This window comes from Carcharhinus amblyrhynchos, chromosome 1 (genome assembly GCF_965287045.1).
Source record: "Carcharhinus amblyrhynchos chromosome 1, sCarAmb.v2.hapA, whole genome shotgun sequence".
NCBI lineage: Eukaryota > Metazoa > Chordata > Chondrichthyes > Carcharhiniformes > Carcharhinidae > Carcharhinus > Carcharhinus amblyrhynchos.
This window is the reverse complement of record NC_137324.1, coordinates 112,823,960-112,841,893: the sequence shown is the minus strand read 5'-3', so window position 1 is coordinate 112,841,893 and position 17,934 is coordinate 112,823,960. Positions and strand designations below refer to the sequence as shown.

The following is a 17,934-nucleotide window of genomic DNA, read 5'->3' as shown; positions in this document are numbered from 1 at the left end:
ACAGCATGTCTGTATGCTCTTGGCAGGTTCCTCTGTTCATTCTTAGCTGCAAGATGGCCATCTTCAGAAATGTGCTTTAACCCTCAAATGCTGTATAGTGATGTCAGCTGCTGCTCACAAGCTCCAAAACCTGTAGTTCAAACTGTTTTAGCTATTGACACATGCAGCTCTTGTGATTGCCTAGGACATGTGAAGGATCCTGGAGCTGCAACATGGAATATGGATGGCACTGTGGCATAGTAGCTAGCACTGCAGTCTCACAGCGCCAGGGACCTGGGTTTGATTTCCGGCTTGGATCACTGTCTGTGCAGTCTGCACATTCTCGCCATGTCTGCATGGGTTTCCTCTGAGTGCTCTGCTTTCCTCCCACAGTCTGAAAGATATACTGGTTAAGTGCATTGGCCATGCTAAGTTCACCCTCAGTGTACCCGAACAGGCACTGGAGTGAGGTGACTAGGAGATTTTCACAGTAAACCTCATTGCAGTGTTAATGTAAGCCTACATGTAAAACAAATAAATAAACTTAAAAAGATGAAATGAAATTTCTTCACTCAGAAGGTCACCAGTCTTAGGAATTCTCTTGCATAGAGAGCTGCACTGGTTGGGTCATTGAATATATGCAAGGCTGAGTTAGAATGTGTTCGGATTGACAAGGGAGTTAAAAGTTATAAGGGGTAGACAAGAAAGTGGAAGTAAAACTACAATCAGATCTGTCATTAACTTATTAAATATGGAGAAGGTTTGATGGCTGAATGGCCTACTCCTGTTCCTATTTCCTATAATCCTATCATCCTTCCCTTGTGCTGACATGACTAGGTATATTTGCATAGGGTAACTTAGATGTTTCATTTAACTGATTATCTGTATTCCTCAGATTATAATTTAATGAAAAATTAAAAACCCTTTAATTTTTCTGTAACTATTGAATTTTAATATTTGATATAGTCCACAATCTGCAATGTATAAAATATAGTGAGGTTATGTATTTTGTCAATTGCCTTTGGTTTAGTTTTTATAGCAACTAATTGATAGGTTGAGTAAATTAAATGAAATTTTTACCATTAGATTTACCATTGCATGTTTCCTGCTGCTATGGCATCACATGGTGATTTATTTTCTCCTGTGCCATTCATGGACTCACATGTTGAATTTTCCAATTGGTGATGGGCAGGATTGTGGAAGAAGGCATCATGGATGTCCAATGTCCTCTCACTGCCATGCCACTTTGCCAGCTGTGGGTAAGGTTAAGTGGCCAATTAAGGGTCACTCCATTTCCTTGACCATGGTGAGAAATCCTGCCATTACCTAGGAGATTACTAGCCTCCCAACAAACTTTGTGAATGAAAGAGGTGTGGGCTCCTCATTGAGCACTCCATGGTCCATGGGGAAGCCTGCTATGGTAATGACCTCCACTGCTGCAGAGGTGCCTGCCTTCAAACTCCACTTAGCTATCTCTGAGATCACATGCCCATCCACACACCATTATCCTACAGATGCAAGCTCAGCAATCGCCACTGCTAGTAGTGCACTGTTGAGGTTGCTGAGATATCTGTCTTAAATAGGACGACAGTCATTTAATTGGAAGAAGCAGGGTTGTTTACTGCCTGGGTGGCGGGACTTCTGTCAGCCTTGGAAAATTTTGGCCACATCCAGAGCTGCTGTTATTGGCAGCACTCTAGTTCTCAGTCTTTATACTGTTCCTCACACTCGTTACACCAACTTCTGACCTTATTCTTTATACTGCTCCAGTCTCCCTCCTGCAGAGAGGCTCACCGTTTTGCCTTAGTGCGTCTTAGTGTTGATGGGGTCCTCACTGAAATTAACCCTTTACCTTTATCGTCAAAGTCCATCTGAAACTCTTTTGCGTTGACAGGAATAGTGGACGTACAACTACAGTCCAACATCAGAATTTTGTTTCGTTTCAAAATGAAGGATGGGGCATTATTATTTTAAGAAAAAAACTGCGTAAATGTGCTAAAATGTCCCTCCCTATAGTTTAGGAACTGTTAAAATAAAATCTTACGCAGAATTGTGCGAATAATGAATTATGTTTTTCATCAAAAGAGAAAATGCTGGGAAATCTCAGCAGGTCTCTCCTCACAGATGCTGTCAGATCTTCTGAGATTTTCCAGCATTTTCCCTTTTGAGTTCAGATTCCAGCATCCGCAGTAATTTGCTTTTACCCAATGTTTTTAATCGCCCGTCTATTACTTAATACATCTTCAATTTCTTAACGTATGGTTTACAAATTAAAAACACGTTTTAATTGAAATATTGTGAATGTTTGATTCCCAATTTGAAAGAATGCCTAGATGGCGGGACTCCAGCGTGCCGGCTGACCACAGTTGCTTCGGTGCCAGCTAATCTGAAAGATGGTGCATTTCGCATAAAACCCATATGCCACCCGGGACTTTCGGTGGCTGCGTTCTGTGCGCTATCATATGACTGCTTCATATGATAGCGAGAAAGAAAAGCAGGGTGGTAATTCCTCATGGTCACTTCCCAAAGCAACGTGTCCCAGCCTACACCGGTGAAGTCCATTTCAGTGGAATGATACATGTGTGTTTCCCAATGGGATGATGGTCAGTTATCATGTATACTAAATCTTGGAATATTATAAGGGAGGGATTCTTCGAACTTGTAATAATTTCTAATTGTCGCAGCCGGCCCATTGAGTTAGACGCAGCAACACACGCGCTCACCACTGTGGTGTTTCAAGACAGGGGTGAGGGGTTGCTAATGTTCTGGGATTTGTGGCACATCCCTGATTACATGCCGCATTCTTCGCTTAACAACCGGCCCAAAAATCTAATGATTGATCCCATAAAAATCTTCACCGCACGTGTAAATTTAATAGATGTCATTAACTTTGGACCGAGGCTTTAAAGACAGTCGGGAGACAACCAGTGGCAAATAAACGAGGGCTTAATCTGCCAACCTTTTGATGTTCTTCACTTATTCTTTCAACTCTTCTGCCCTCCACTGGAATTTGAGAAAATCAATTTCCAGTGTAGAACCTGGTGCGACAGAGGCTGTCTTTATTTTCTCCTTTGCTCTTTTTCGAAATACTAAAAACATGTAATTTCTCACCCGATCCTTACTGTTTGCAAGCTCGTCAAAACATGGCTCAGTGGCTGTACATTTAGTGTAAAGAATTCCTCATTCTTAGGATTCGGGGTTTTACATTCAGTCCAAATTCAGTGCAATTTGAATGGTGTTGAACTTGTTTGTCCCCATTGTTTAATACGATTTAAGTTCCAAGTTCCTAAATATGGAAGGGTTAGATGTTCAATATATGGTCATTAAAGTAGATGGAGTTAATGCATCACCACGTCTCTATGTCAATGTGATTTTGAAAGCAGGCTATTTATTTTTTACGTACCCTGAGGGAGAAGCTGAGACCAGGCAACACGGAGAAAATGAAATAAGAACGTGGAAATTCTACTTGAACTGAGTGTATTCTGGGTTTTGTGCGTTGTCGGGTCGCCGAAAGAAATGTTCAAGATTCCCATGTAACCGGGGACGACGTTGGTTGGCTCAATGCCTAGCTGCTAGAGCATGATAACTCGCACTTATGGGTTAAGATTTCATTTCTCTCCCCTAAATACTAACGCATTGAACGTTTGCCACACTCTCGAGTTCATCAAACTGGGATTGTCTAAACTCCACTTTGGCAAGGAATGTTCCCGCCCACACACACGCATTAGCCACGTTTGCTCTCTCGATCAAGGTAACTTTTCAAGTGGTCCTTTGAATATTATTTTCCAGGTGAATATTAAGCTTCCAGTGACATAAGCCCAGGTGCTGTCTTAGGATAAAGGAATGGCATGTTGGATATCTTTATTGTTTGCATAGTGCTAAGGAACTGAAAATGTGATTTATCATAGGAACCATTTAGTGTCATTTGGTTGTTCCTGATCAAAGGGTAAGTCGAATTCTACGTAACCAGTATTAAAATTAACGTTTTTTGATGAATTCACATCAAGGAACTCGCTGAACTCGAGGTAATTAGAAGAATGATAATTTAGTACATATAAATGCAGATGAATGAAAAGTTCTAACAGGTAAACACATTGCTATTTCCGAGTTTTTATAAAAACTTAGCAATAGCATGCTGTTTACAACTTTTGTTTCTGAACACTATGCCTTCTTCATGGTCTTTTCAACAAGCAATAGGATTTTAATGTCTACGTTTTGTATATAATTAGTGTTAATGTTGGATCTTATCTATACTTCTGACACAACATTTGCTATTGATGGCTACCGTCGTTACCAAAGTTAAAGCAATTGCGTGAAACATGTTCAGTTGAAGTTACCTTTTGTTACAGTACGCGACATGTTTTGTTTACAAGGTGTTCCCTGTTGGATTCCGTGATATAAATACAAGTATTTGAAGTCTCTTGGTACTGTGATTACTTTTGAACAACTGGAGTTGAACAATTTAGCACTTAATACGAAGGTAACAATCTATTCTTGGCGCCTTTAGTCATATCATTAAGTCGAATGTGATAATACTACACTAACTCCAAACAGACTTAAAAAATTAACTTCTACTTTATGTATATATTATGTAGCAAATATCTGCTTATTAAGGAGCGGTTTGTATTTGTTTCTGATTGAAGAAGATGGGGGGTACAAAGTGTGGAGAAAATAGATTTGTTCATTACTGAGCAGGGGACGTGTCGTTTGAATTCTAACAGTCAAATTATTCAGCAGAGTGGTTGCCTCGAAACGACTGAATACATGCAGACGCAGTTAATTACATCGCAACTGGGGAGAGGACAAAAGCCTCAATTGAACACTTCAGAAAGAACACCTTTCACACTTTTTGCCAACTACTGTAGTGACTGGGAAATATTTTATTGCAGTTTAATCAAGAGCAAATAAAAAGGTAAGCTGGATATTTTAAAACTGATTATTTTGTCCTGTATTAATCGTATTATATGAACTAATGTTTAAAAGAATGTTTGAATATAATGACTTCTACACATAAGTCGTCAAAGGTGCTTCGGGGTTGAGCAATATAGCGCCCCATTAATAGTAAAACTATTATGCTCAATAAGAAGAAGGCAAAGGAACGGAAGAGATTCTTCAATCCATCTCGCCAGTCTTAAATAATATTGGAAAGAAAATGTGAGATGGATTGTGTGCAATGCATTTAACATGTTCATTAATACACAGTGGCATTCTATTACATACCACAAACTTTTATTGGAAAAGATCAAAGTTATTCGTCTAGGTGCTGAGCTTGCTGAGCACTTGTGATTAATGACGATGAAATAGACGCAAAAGGTGGGCGCTCAGAAAATACTTTATTTACATCGGGAACTGGGGGGAGATATTTATGATCTAAAATCAATTTATTGAACATTCAAGTGCAACAGTTAAAAAAGTCACTATATTTTATTTCCTAAGCAAAACTACGGATAATATCTGGACCGCCTGCTTGCTTTTTTAAGACTTAACTGTAAAATACAATTTAACTGTATTTAAGAAAAAGTGAATTTGGAACTGAATTTGCCCATGAATATTTTTAAGAAGTGTCGGGTTATCCGCTACATATTTCATTCTCAGGCGAAATTAAGGTAATTAATCCATTATGGGCGATTTCGGAATTTCAGTTGTGTTACTTATACAAAGCAAATAAAAATTGGATAATATTGTGGGCATCTTTGTATTACACTCACATTGTGCCACTTGGATAAATTAGACAGATCTCTATTTAAACTTGCTTGTATAATATCAAAAAACTATAACGATGTATGATGAATCACTTCCCTCTCTTACCTGCCGTGTACGAGATTCATAATCAATGAGTTTTATAATGGAAATGCTTGTGAATAACAGAGATGTCATATTTTACTCATAACCTGCGAGTTGATCAGAAAGAAATCATAATATTACCTACTTGTAGTGAATGACTGTCATTTTTGACTATTACATGCATTGCAGTTCTAGTTTGTTTATTTTTAAAGAGTAAAAGTATTATTCGAACTGATTAGTTATGACCATTACGCATGAGAAAATATCATTAATATATTTGCTGCATTATTGGACATTCTTCTCACTGCTGAAAATCTAGCAAAGAATGAAGTTGTGAAAATATTTGCATGTTATTGGAAATAAATGGTGATCCAAAGTTTCCTGGCGTTTAGTCACGAACTTGGATTGCAAACGATCCCTCACAATACTTTATAATAAGTAATTAAGAAACACTGTACAGTTGTAATCCTCCTATTAAATCTACATACCACTATTCACTTTTTTATTAGACGCGTTTCTATTAGATGACAGTAATGTATTTAAAATCAGGACTCTGAATAATAAAGGGCGGAATAAAGGTAGTTCATCACTGCGAAGGAAGTTCTATCCAATCTGAAGTAATGCAATATGTGAAATTTGTCACGTTACCTACACAAGGTGTTTGTGTGTTTGCTTACTATATGTGACCATTGCTAGACGGAAAACACATTCGTGATCAGTTTAAAAAGGGTATTATGCGGTATTAATATGGGGATTAATGCGCCGATAATAGCAGCATATGACATAGGTAAAGCTTATGAGGATGGTGCTCAGTTTAAAATAATTAGATGTGCCGAAATTTATTTGTTGTTTATGCGGAGATAATTAAACACAAATAAAATAAATGTTGAATCTATTTTTAACTAATGTCCTGAATATTTGTACGGTGGTGTGCACGTGACATTGTTGAATAAATTAATTGCCAGATTAAATACTATTTTCATTAAACATAGCCTTATGTTCTAAGTGAAACTAAACTATTCGCTCTAAGCATTATGTTGGCCGTCGAACAGCAATTCCTGCAACAATCGTACTTTATTTATATATGGCTGAGCATACGAAAGCCTCTGTGTAAGCGGAAAAGTTTTGTGCAATTAATCTTAGCCCTTTTTACTGTGAGCTGCACTCAAACACTCGCAGCAGCTGTAACTGACACACTGCAGCTGCGGTCGCGAGATCACCATACACCACACACTGAAACCAGTTGGGTACTGACTGTGGAGTGCTACTCTCTATTTAAATAAATCAATTTACCAAAGTTGTCATTATACTACTTGTCAATTTATTATATATTCCTTAACTATAGCATTATTGGTCAACACGTACAAGTCACATTGTAACTTTTGTCCAGGTCCTATAAAACGTCTCTGGGGAAGATCTTGAGTATAATTTTGATAGCATGTCCCCAGTTAAGATTTTTCTCCTTCATCAGCGTCTATCGAACCTGCTTAGATTCATGACTTTTTTTTCTATGATAGCCAATTTGGTTTTGTTGTAGAACATTTCATTCGAAGGACAGAAAATCACCATGTCGGGCGCCCTAAATCTCAATAAATAAGAATCTAAAGGAAGAGGTGACATTCAAGTTAGTTTTTAGCTGTTGCATTTGCTCAACAAATCCTATCACATTAATGGGCCTGCAATCAGAGAATGTATAAATAAGTTAATTTACGCGAGTCGCCCTTGCTTGCAATGATGTTGATGGCCCCCATGCAGTTGAAATTATTTACTGGGGACTGAACCAACATGATGGTTTGCAGCCAGTTTCGATACTGTCAACCTGTTTGGTGCGCGATTGTGTCTCTGCTCTGGCTGCCATCCCTCGTCACACACGTTGCTGTTATAGTGGAGGCAGATGGCTACTGATTGGGTGAGCGTTGTGGTTTTAATACTGAATACTTTATGGAAAAGGGTTTTATCATGCATCGTTGATCAGAGGCACAATGGAGAGGAGGGGGAGTTTGAGGGAGATTTATGATGATGGTATATCAATCGTTTTGTGGGTTTTATGTCTGAATTGTAGGCAAAAATATTGCAGCAACTCACCTATTCTGCATTCGCATCTGTTTTTTAAAGATGTTTATTTATTCGAATTACTTAGCCTGATGGCTGAAATGTTTATGTATTCACACTGAAGCCTCGCATTTCAAACCTGACCAAAGTAAATGATGTTGGGTAAAGCATCTAAATGTTGTTTACTTTTGCTAACTATCAAGTTCTTGCGAAAAAACATAGACCTTGATTATAGTAAAATTAATACTAGGACTAGACGTCTTGTAATTTTGAACAGCATGTTGTCCTGTTAGCATGCGCGTCTGTGTGCTTTTCATTGAGTTATGCAGTGTACGTTTATTTATTCCTTCTGCATCTCACAGCCACCACATAAGCACAACAAATTAAATTCAATATTTTCATATTTTTATCACTACGTGATGTCAGTGGTTTGGCACACAAGCCATTATTAGTTCCAGTTTGATGCCCCACTTGAAGCTGTATAATGTTCATTATGCTTTAATTCAGCGTAGAGTTTTAGTAATTCTGAAAATCCAGCAGCAGCAAAATAATGTTTTGAGTGACAGCTTCCAGATTTCACACTTGATTCACAAAATGCACTCATTGAAAAGGCAATATAGCCAAGGAATTGTTTACATAGCAACACCTCGGGCGTAATATTCTGGGTACTGTAGTAGCTATTATTGTAAAATAAGCCACGAAACTTAATGTATAATATATCATCTGCACGTTTACAGAAAATGTGTGTTGTTTTCCGGGTGAAAATTTACAGAGGAGGTGAGAGCATTCTACAATCACAGTTCCGATTTAAATATTCATAACATGAGATGTATACCCCGTATATCTATCCAGCTGTATATTTATGGAGAATGTTTGTATGTGTATATATGAATATCCTATATATGTATGTGCGTGTGTTTATGTACGCATGTACATACATTTGTGTACATATTTGTTTACCTACTTATGTGCATGCATGTATACGAAGATGTTTTCAGTGCTACATGTAAAAATGTCTGTGTTGTGTGTATATATGCCGGGTGTGTATAAATAATTACACCATTCTGTAGGTTGATGTAGATCCAAATGTATATCTCCTGCGATCAAACATCAGTTGTCTAGGGTGGTGGGGATTCTGGATAGTTTTAGAAATTACCGTAAAATCGGAATTCCATTCCATGAATGCTCTACCAGAAGGCAGGTACTTGGTTCATTGTCTGTTACTGCTTCACCCCCAGCCGTGAGTCTTGGCAGCTTTTATCGGTGGTGGTTTGCCACTGCCTTCTACTCTCAGGGGTATGGCGAGGAGGCAGATTCCCACCTCAGCCAGAATGGGAATCACACGCTAGCCATCAAGGCGACTGAGCTAACCAGCTCCCTAAAATCTGAATTAGATGCAATAAATTCAACGCCAGTGTGATTTGTCCCAGTTCTTACCACAGCGCAAGCTCTGATTGCACCTGATTCAGTAAATTATATTAATTCCTATTATGGAGGCGACTCGGATCGCCCTGAGCTATAAAGATGAAAGTTTGGACATTCACGATGTTTGTAAACTATCCCACGGAATGGTGTGAAATGTTGTTCAATCAAAAGGGGTGACAACTCTGCCAAAATCACCAATCCTGAATCTCTTTCTACATATTGATACCGGCACTTCCACAATACGGGTAATTACAGATTACGTCCGGCTGGTAGAAAATTAGTTTTATTAATTACCATATTATTTTGCGGTTAATTAAAAGATTTAGCAGCCGGTGATACGTTCGAAGTAGCAAAAATAATGCATTGGGCATTACGCTTTCTAAAATGTAAATATTACTTTGTAACATTAGATTATTTACCACATGGAATTTCATTATTCTGATTACGGGTTTTCAATGCAAACATGTATGGGAAATCCAGTATTGGAAGCACATAGGGAAAGCATGCATTGTATATAATGCATTTTAGTTTCACAAAAAAGTCACCTATATTTCCAAACAGGCTTAACTGGGAGCAAACTCACTTTTCTATTTCTCACGTAACAAAGTTAAGCAGCACCTTACTTAAAATGAACAATAAGCCACTGCCTTATTTAAAAACAATCCTACAGCGATCAGGGTCAGGCATCCCGAGATACTTTCGAAATAGATGTTTAATGTAATTGTGACATAAACAACACAAACGAGCCATCTGAACTGCTTATGATCCACTTTAGCCTGAATGTTATCTGCGTGGAATGAGGAATGGTGAGCCCACTGTTCTGTGTGCGTACAATACTGTTGCCTCTCTTTTGGACGCTGCATATTTTCCCTCAAATGGATAAATTGGCCTCATTATGGGCAATGGTGGGTGCAATGGGAGAGTAATGGAGTGAGAGCCGAGCTCCCTCTCCTCCGCTCCCGCTGCTCTAAGCCGGAGAGGTGAAGCGAACCCGAGCTGCAGAGTCCCCCTTTTGCCAGCCAGTACCTCCTCTCTCGACTCGCTCGCGCCGCCATCCGGCTCGAGCCGCGCCCTTCTCCGCTGCGCGCGCCGCCGAGCCACGCTGACCAACCACTGTCCAAATCAGAGCCGATAGGCGCGCGGGCGGGGGCGCGGACACGTGTGCGCGTGCGCGCGGGGTGGCGGAGCTCGTGTCCGAAACGGGGGGGAGACGGCGGGAGAGGAGAAGTGGCGCGCGGCAGGTGCAGCAAAAGGCGCGAGCCGCCACCAGCAGCGGCCAATGGGGAGCGGGAGCGGGTGGCTGGCCCGGGAAGCGGGGGCGGGGGGAGAGGGGAGTGTACGTGGCGCGAGCTGGGGGTGTGAGCGGCTGGAGTGTCACGCGTCATTGGATAGATGATCTCCAACAAAGTGTCTGCCACTCGGGCCCAGATGTAACTCTCTGTGCGCGGTTTCCCCCCTCCTCTTTCTCTCGCTCTCTCTGCATCGGAACCGCAACATCACCGCCACTTTCACCAGCGATGCCATTGCACTGACAGCACAGGGAGAGCTGCACCTCCAGCTGCTACTCCATCCTCCTCCTGCACACATTCCGCCCCTCCCCAAAAATAAAGAAAGAGAGCTTTTAAACCAAAACACGTCGTTTTTTTTCTGGTGAGTCTTTACCTTTCTTCCCCCCCACCTCCCTTTCGTCCTAAACGCTGATTTGCTCTGCTGAGGATGGGAAGAGATGCATATTCATTAAGGCGTCTTTTATTTTTCCTGGACGCCCCAAGCGACGCGCGACCTGGTTCACAATAAAACGCATGGTGAGATGACTTGGCAGCATATGTTGCATTTTTATTTCTCTTGCAAAGCAAAATATTTTTGGGGGCAGGGGAAGAGAGACGTGGAGGAGAGCTTTCGAGTTTCGCATCGCCGTCAGGTAAGGCGTATACAGTCTCACTTTCTGTAAAGTAAACGGGCAGGTTTTGTTGGGAGAGACTCGCTCCTCTGCGCTCCGATGTTAGCAGTCACTCTTCAAGTTCAGGGAGAGCACATTTGTCCTCTTGGCTCGGTTCACATCGATTCCAGTGTTGAGTGAAAGGCAGCACTGGGCGAATGCCAGTTAGTTACCATTAGAATTGGCGGCTCCTCACATTCATTACCTAATATTTGTAAGTATAAGCGGATTTTGTTTTATTTGTGGTGTAGAGCGGAAGTTTTATCTTTGCCTTTAACTTTTTTCTTTTTCAGATCTAGATGTAAACACTACTGATTTATCGGGCAATTTATTTGTTACATTTGCATCTCGTTTTGCCTTTTTTAATGAAAGGGTTATGTAAAATGGTACGATTCGGTCTAGATAAAATCTCAGATTAACCAGGACGTTATCAAGTACCATCGAATTCTGCCTCTTTAAACCTGCTTAAGTTTGAATCGTGTAGGTTCGGGGCTTGAAACCAGTTATGATTTAGGAATAAGTCAGGAAATTGCTGCTGATCCCGTTCAAAAACCAGGCAAAACACTCTATCTGCACCGCCACCACCACCCCCCCTCCTCCATCTCCACCCCGTCCAATTCAGATTTCACAAGCCACATCTGACCGAATCTCTCCCTGTGTAGAACAAGGTAACTGGGATTCATTCTCCGCCATAAATAACCGTGTCGAGGTAAAAATAATTAACTCTGCTTGCTGCTTTTAATTAAAGTCTCTGAGGGAAAGGGCTATATTATGGTAATGAGATGCGCGGACGAAGAAGACATACGTTATTCCTTGTAGAAAAGATCTAAAGGTTATCTGACATCGAATCACTGAAAATGACAAGGCCATTGTCAATCCATTCCATTTGCACCTCCAGACGCAGAAGTGCCATTTGAGGCTTCCTTCTCCGTACAACCAAAAAAAACCGACCGAATTGGCAACAAGGCAGGTAACGTTTGCACTTCATCCGGCAACGTTTTATTGGGAACATCGAAACAGAACAATTTGTCATCAAAATGAGCGCGAACACAAGTGAACAAAAGGTGGCAGATACAACCGGGACTTGCTGGCATGTCAAAAGCAGAAACATTTTTTCTGCAAAACTTTAGATGTGTGTGTTGGGGGGGGGGGGAATAGATACGCGCTTTACGCAATCCGGGCATACACATATTTGGCTGTACACTGATTTCACGAGATGTTAGATTTACATAGGAATCTCACGGTGTACTTCCTTTCAAATGAGGACTGAATCTCATCAGGGGCGGACACGATTGTCGAGATTTTTCAAACTTAAGCATTTTTGACTCATGCGTGTCTTTAAGCACTGAGATTGACCTTTTTTCTACCCTTTCCTCCCAGAGCAAGCCTCGACGATGGAAGATCCAAATATTCACAAGGGGTTTTGGGAGAGCGATGCCAGCAGAGCCGTCCAGCAATGTCTGACCAACATTTTCACCAGCGTCTATACAACCTGTGACATTCCAGAAAATGCCATATTTGGACCCTGCGTACTGAGCCACACGTCCTTATATGACAGCATCGCTTTCATTGCTCTTAAATCAGCTGACAAAAGGACGGTGCCCTACATCTTTAGGGTAGGGTCAATTTTAATTCTCTCTTCTGCTCACTCCCTCCCCCCTCCCCCCCCCCCCCCGTATCTTCATTCCACAATATTGAATATCAAAGCCATTCATTTCTGTTTTACATGCATTGCTGCTTTTCTCACCTACTGATCTCCATATGAACGCAAATTGCATTGTGTTTCCTATAGGATGTTTATCTCTTTTTTTTTATATAGTTTCTGTCCAAACTTGTTCCATTCCCTTCATTCTTTCGCATTGCTTTCTTCCTTTATCCTCCCGCGGTTAACTCAGAGCACAGAAAATGCGTTAAAAAACAGACGTAGTGACGGGAGACAGTGCTAGTGGGGAAGGAGCGGTCAAACTGAACGCGATGTACTGAAGTGCAGAACCCGCTATAGGTTCGCTTGTCATTTTGGACACTAAACTTCCATAAGTGCCATGATGAAGACCCATTGGTTTTTGAGATGCAAATACCTGCACAAATATCAGAGGGTTTACATGACTTCATACCCCTTCCCCCACCCCATTTTTTCAGTAATGACCATTTCACATATAGCGTGGTTTTACAACATATTTTAGAAATATAAAAGAGCCAGCACGATTTAGTCTCGGAAAGTTTATGGATCTTGTAATCTGACCGTATTGCTCGCTGAATGTTTTTTTTAAAGAAACGTGCTGGTTCAAGTGTTTAGCAGATGTAGTAAATCATCAGTGTGTTTTCATAATATTCACCAATACTGTACACTGTCCTGCTAAACAATAAAGTGGACTGTGAGATTCTTTGGTGTTTAATTTTGCTGGTTGATGTCCAGGAATTTCCAAGGAGATTTCAGTAACCAAGCGAATGGATGTTTTGTGGGATGTGAGGGAGACCGGCTGCAGCTAAGAGTTTACATCAGAACATTGGTGTCTAGCCTGTGTTCAGCATGCAAGTGACACATATTCTGCGTTTCCACTTCACTGCAGGTGGATACCTCAGCAGCGAACAGCTCCTCCGAGGGTTTGATGTGGCTCAGACTTGTCCAGTCGGCCAGAGATAAAGAGGAACAGAATCTGGAGGCCTACGTGAAAAACGGCCAGTTGTTTTACCGGTCTCTGCGGCGCATTGACAAAGACGAAGAATTACTTGTATGGTATGGAAAAGAACTGTTGGAGCTGCTACTTCTCAACAACGTCAAGTCACAGGCCAAAATGAATGGTGAGCTGCGATGTATGAAGTCCCATATTGCAACTGCAATGCATCTCCCTCCACATTAAAAAACACACATTGAGATACACAGTGCAAGCTATCCGTAAAATAGGTAGCGGATAAAAATGTACTGTTTAAATATTCCACAAGCAAATTTCTGCTCTGGAGTTTCTTGTGGACAGATAATGTAAATTTTCTTCAGATTTTTAGAAATATTGTTAAATTAACAAAGGTAAATACATGCATCAGAACCGATTGTAGAGACGGAGCAAACAACTTAGAAAGAAGGAAAGGTAGGTAGATAGATGGATGGATAGATAGGTAGATAGATAGTGAGTAGGTGGATCGGTAGGTAGGTAAGAAATGAGTAGATGGATCGGTAGGTAGGAAATGAGTAAATGCGTTAGTAGGTTGGGAGTGAGTAGATGGGTTGCTAGATAGGAAATGAGTAAATGGGGCGATAGGTTGGAAGTGACTAGATGGGTCGGTAGGTTGGGAGTGAGTCGATGGGTCGGCAGGTAGGAAATGAAAAAATGGGTCGGTAGGTTGGGAGTGAGTAGATGGATGGATGGATAGATGGATGAATGGCATGAGGACATGGACAGGCAAAAGGAGACAGCTGGACAGGAGAATGGAGGAACTAGTTTTGTATGGCCGAAAGTACACGCAGAATCAAAGTAAATAAAGGGTTACACGGGAAAAATAAAAGCAAAGTACTGCAGATGCTGGAAATGTGAAAACAAAACATAAAATACTGAAAATACCCAGCAGGTCAGGCAGCATCTGTGGAGAGAGAAACAGTTAACGTTTATAATTGAGATAGTATCAATGGGTTATCTAAGGGGAGAGAAACAGGTCAGTGCAATTATTATAATATCAATGAACTATTCATCGCGTAACTGAAATGTGTTCTACATTTAAAACTTGTGATTTTAACTTTTTTTGTTGATTGTTAAATCTTTGAAGAAGATTGAATTGTAGGAGCGTGTAATCTCATCTTAATGTGCTCCATTCACACAGGATCTTCGCCATACACATGCCTGGACTGCAGCCAGCGATTCCAGTATGAATACCCCTTTCTAGCCCATTTGCGATTCCGCTGTCAGAAGAGACTGGGCTGCATTGCCTCGGATGAGAACGTAAAGATCAGCGGAGACCGTGACCATCAAATTCCTGTCGGGTCAAGTGTTAAATTCAGCCGATCGGAGCGACAATCAGCCTTTGCTAATGTGGAAAATAATAAAGCCACTACAGATTTCCACAATCTCGCCAGGGATATGGAAAATCAGAGAGAAAATGTTAGGAATCGTCGAGGGACTGAAAGTATAAATGAAAATAAAAGGAAGTACGAGGAAGCGGAAAAGAATGACAATATATTGCACGCTGCAAAACTTGCAGATAGATCACTGGCTATACCAAGGGAAAATCTCCTTTGCCCTTCCCAACAGTTCAGGGGAGGTTATTTCAATCTGAGAGAGAATGGAAGGCTAATGGCATCATCTAGTCCAGAATCTACAGATGTTAAGCGAAGCGCCTTCTTCGAAGTGAAACGAACTTCACTTAATCTCAAACAGACTCCAAAGGACCACGTTTCCGACATAGACAACAAGAATGGTGCAGCAGCTGACAGCAGCTCTTCCGAGAAGCCGATTGACATCAAGTCTGTTCTGACTGAAACACAAGTCCCCTCTTGTCTGGACAACATTGCCATGGGTAGTGCGTTCAGGAGCGTCTCTCAGCTGTGTGGCACTGAGGAAAGGAAGAGTGCATTTTCCCAGCCAGCCAGATCCTTCACTCAGCTATCTCCACTGCTGGTGTCGCAAAAAGTCATTCCGGGCTTAGATTGTCATCCTGGTGTCGGTGAATCTGGGAGGCTTTATCAAGCCAATGCCTTAGCAGCAAAGCTCCAGAGCGCAGATGTTAACGGCAATTGTAACGCGCAAGGGGGTCTGGCCAAACAGAGCCCTTTCGTATATGCCACCGCCTTCTGGCCAAAGGCCTCTGGGCCCATTCAGCTTCAAGTCCCATCCGCACTGACCCTTCTTCCTCCCTCATTCACGTCCTTTTGTTTACCAGCGCAGAACTGGTGTGCCAAATGCAACGCTTCTTTCAGGATGACCTCCGATTTAGTGTACCACATGAGATCGCACCACAAAAAGGAGTATGCCATGGAGCCTCTGGTGAAAAGGCGAAGAGAGGAGAAGCTTAAATGTCCCATTTGCAATGAATCCTTTAGAGAACGCCACCATCTCTCCCGGCACATGACTTCTCATAACTGAACTCGAACTGTATGACAGATTGTAATGCCAACAAACTAGGTGAAGGGGCCGTTGTGATGCACACAATATCACTTTACATTGGCCATTTTGTAATTGCCACAAACCATAATACACAAATGCATTTTGTCACAGCTTTATTTTACTTTAAATGCGTCAGGCGCTTAAGATAGCTTGGAAAAGGAGTATATGATATTATCATATTTAAGGACAGAATTTTATTTTGGATAAAAGAAGAGTAAGAGAATGGATTTTAGTTTATTGACTCCATTGATACATTCCAATGTCATTAGAGTAATGAAAGTTATAAAAGTGGGAGGAGGTGCAAGCGCGGAAGACAGGAAAGATGCATGTAAAAATCGTAGATATCAACACCAAATACGGACGGGAAAGTGCGGAATTTACATTGTTTTTTTGTAAATATCTTGGTTTTAAAAATCAAATGTACTATTTTGTGCCAGTGAAATGAAGTCTCAATAGTTATTGTGTTTCACACTCTTGGCGAAATTTACGAATCTTGATAGTTTATCTGGTCATTTTGGCTGGCTTCGACAATAAATAGCTTTATTTTTACTTGACCAAATGTATGTGTCTATGTAATTATTTAAATTCGCTGCTAAAATCATTTTAACCTAAAAAAAAGTTCCCACAATTATCTGCAAAGAGAGAAAGAAATGCAGAAGTTTGCATTGACACAAAGGGCCGAAAAGCCGCCCTTTGTACGGCCACCATTTCACGATTCTATAATTCTAACTAACTTGCATAGTTTCTATCCGTGGAATCTTCCGTTTTCATTTTTTTAAAGAAAGAACTGAGATTTGCAAATGTAAATAAGTGTTGTGATATTCCCGATTGTCTTCATATAAAGAACCAGAGTAAAGTTATACAAACACAAAAGTGCAGCCTACAGCACAATTACCGAATGTCTTTTCAAATCGAGCTTCAAGACCACTTCAGAGCAGAAAATCAAAAACTAGCGGCTGATCTGATTGATTTTCTTTCAAAAAAGATGAACACCTTTAAAACAAAAATCACTTTTACAAGCCTGTTTCAGGACTAACCAAGGATTAATGCCCATTGCTAAATGTTAGCAGTCACAAGTAAACTGACCTTTACCAATCAGTCCCCTGAAACTCATAGGTCCCATTCAGAATGCGATTCATTAAAGTAGGCCTTTAATTAATTGGATTAAATGGAAGACGGGAGTGATGCAGGCAGGAGAATAGTTGAGACAGCCAAGGTCAGCGGTTCAACTCCCGCTATGTCCAAAGGTTGACTAAGTGTGTACAATTAACTGAATACGAGAGCAAAAAGGTGGGACTTGGGCAGAATGACCCTACTGAAAATACAGTAACGTACAGTTGATGCCAATGATATATGCCAGCCTTTGATACACTATAGAATGAAAATGACATCAAGAGGTTAACAAATTTGCTCCGCACTTGAAATGGGCAGTGCATGGTATATAAAAAATGGCTTTAGTTAGTTCAAGAGGAAGACCTATGGTCCATATAGCAAACCAAACCAGTCACTTTACGAACTCGAGCCTAAATATACTTTCCACCTTTATTGGTCTTTGTCAATTTTTCATTTCTGCTATTGAAAATCCTTCTTTGATCAAACTATTTACTGCGTACAGTTTCATTCTATTAGTTACCTCAGTTGCTTGAATTTCGAGTTTTTAAT

General features: G+C 40.8%; 1 protein-coding gene across 8 annotated transcripts; it reads left to right on the top strand.

The window, feature by feature from the left end:
- Positions 1-3,617: 3,617 nt before the first annotated feature.
- On the top strand, positions 3,618-16,808 carry prdm8b (PR domain containing 8b). Of its 8 annotated transcripts, none has more exons than XM_080198961.1 (6): positions 3,618-3,730; positions 4,353-4,459; positions 4,717-4,891; positions 12,560-12,795; positions 13,750-13,981; positions 14,993-16,808. In XM_080198961.1, exons 4-6 carry the CDS (start codon positions 12,574-12,576, stop codon positions 16,249-16,251), a joined length of 1,713 nt encoding a protein of 570 aa, XP_080055087.1. In that variant the 5' UTR covers positions 3,618-3,730; positions 4,353-4,459; positions 4,717-4,891; positions 12,560-12,573; the 3' UTR covers positions 16,252-16,808. The 8 variants fall into 8 exon arrangements, with proteins under 8 accessions (XP_080055087.1, XP_080055068.1, XP_080055077.1 ...); XM_080198942.1 differs by having other exon boundaries at positions 3,618-3,925; XM_080198951.1 differs by having other exon boundaries at positions 3,618-3,925; positions 4,714-4,891.
- The last annotated feature ends 1,126 nt before the right edge of the window (positions 16,809-17,934 follow it).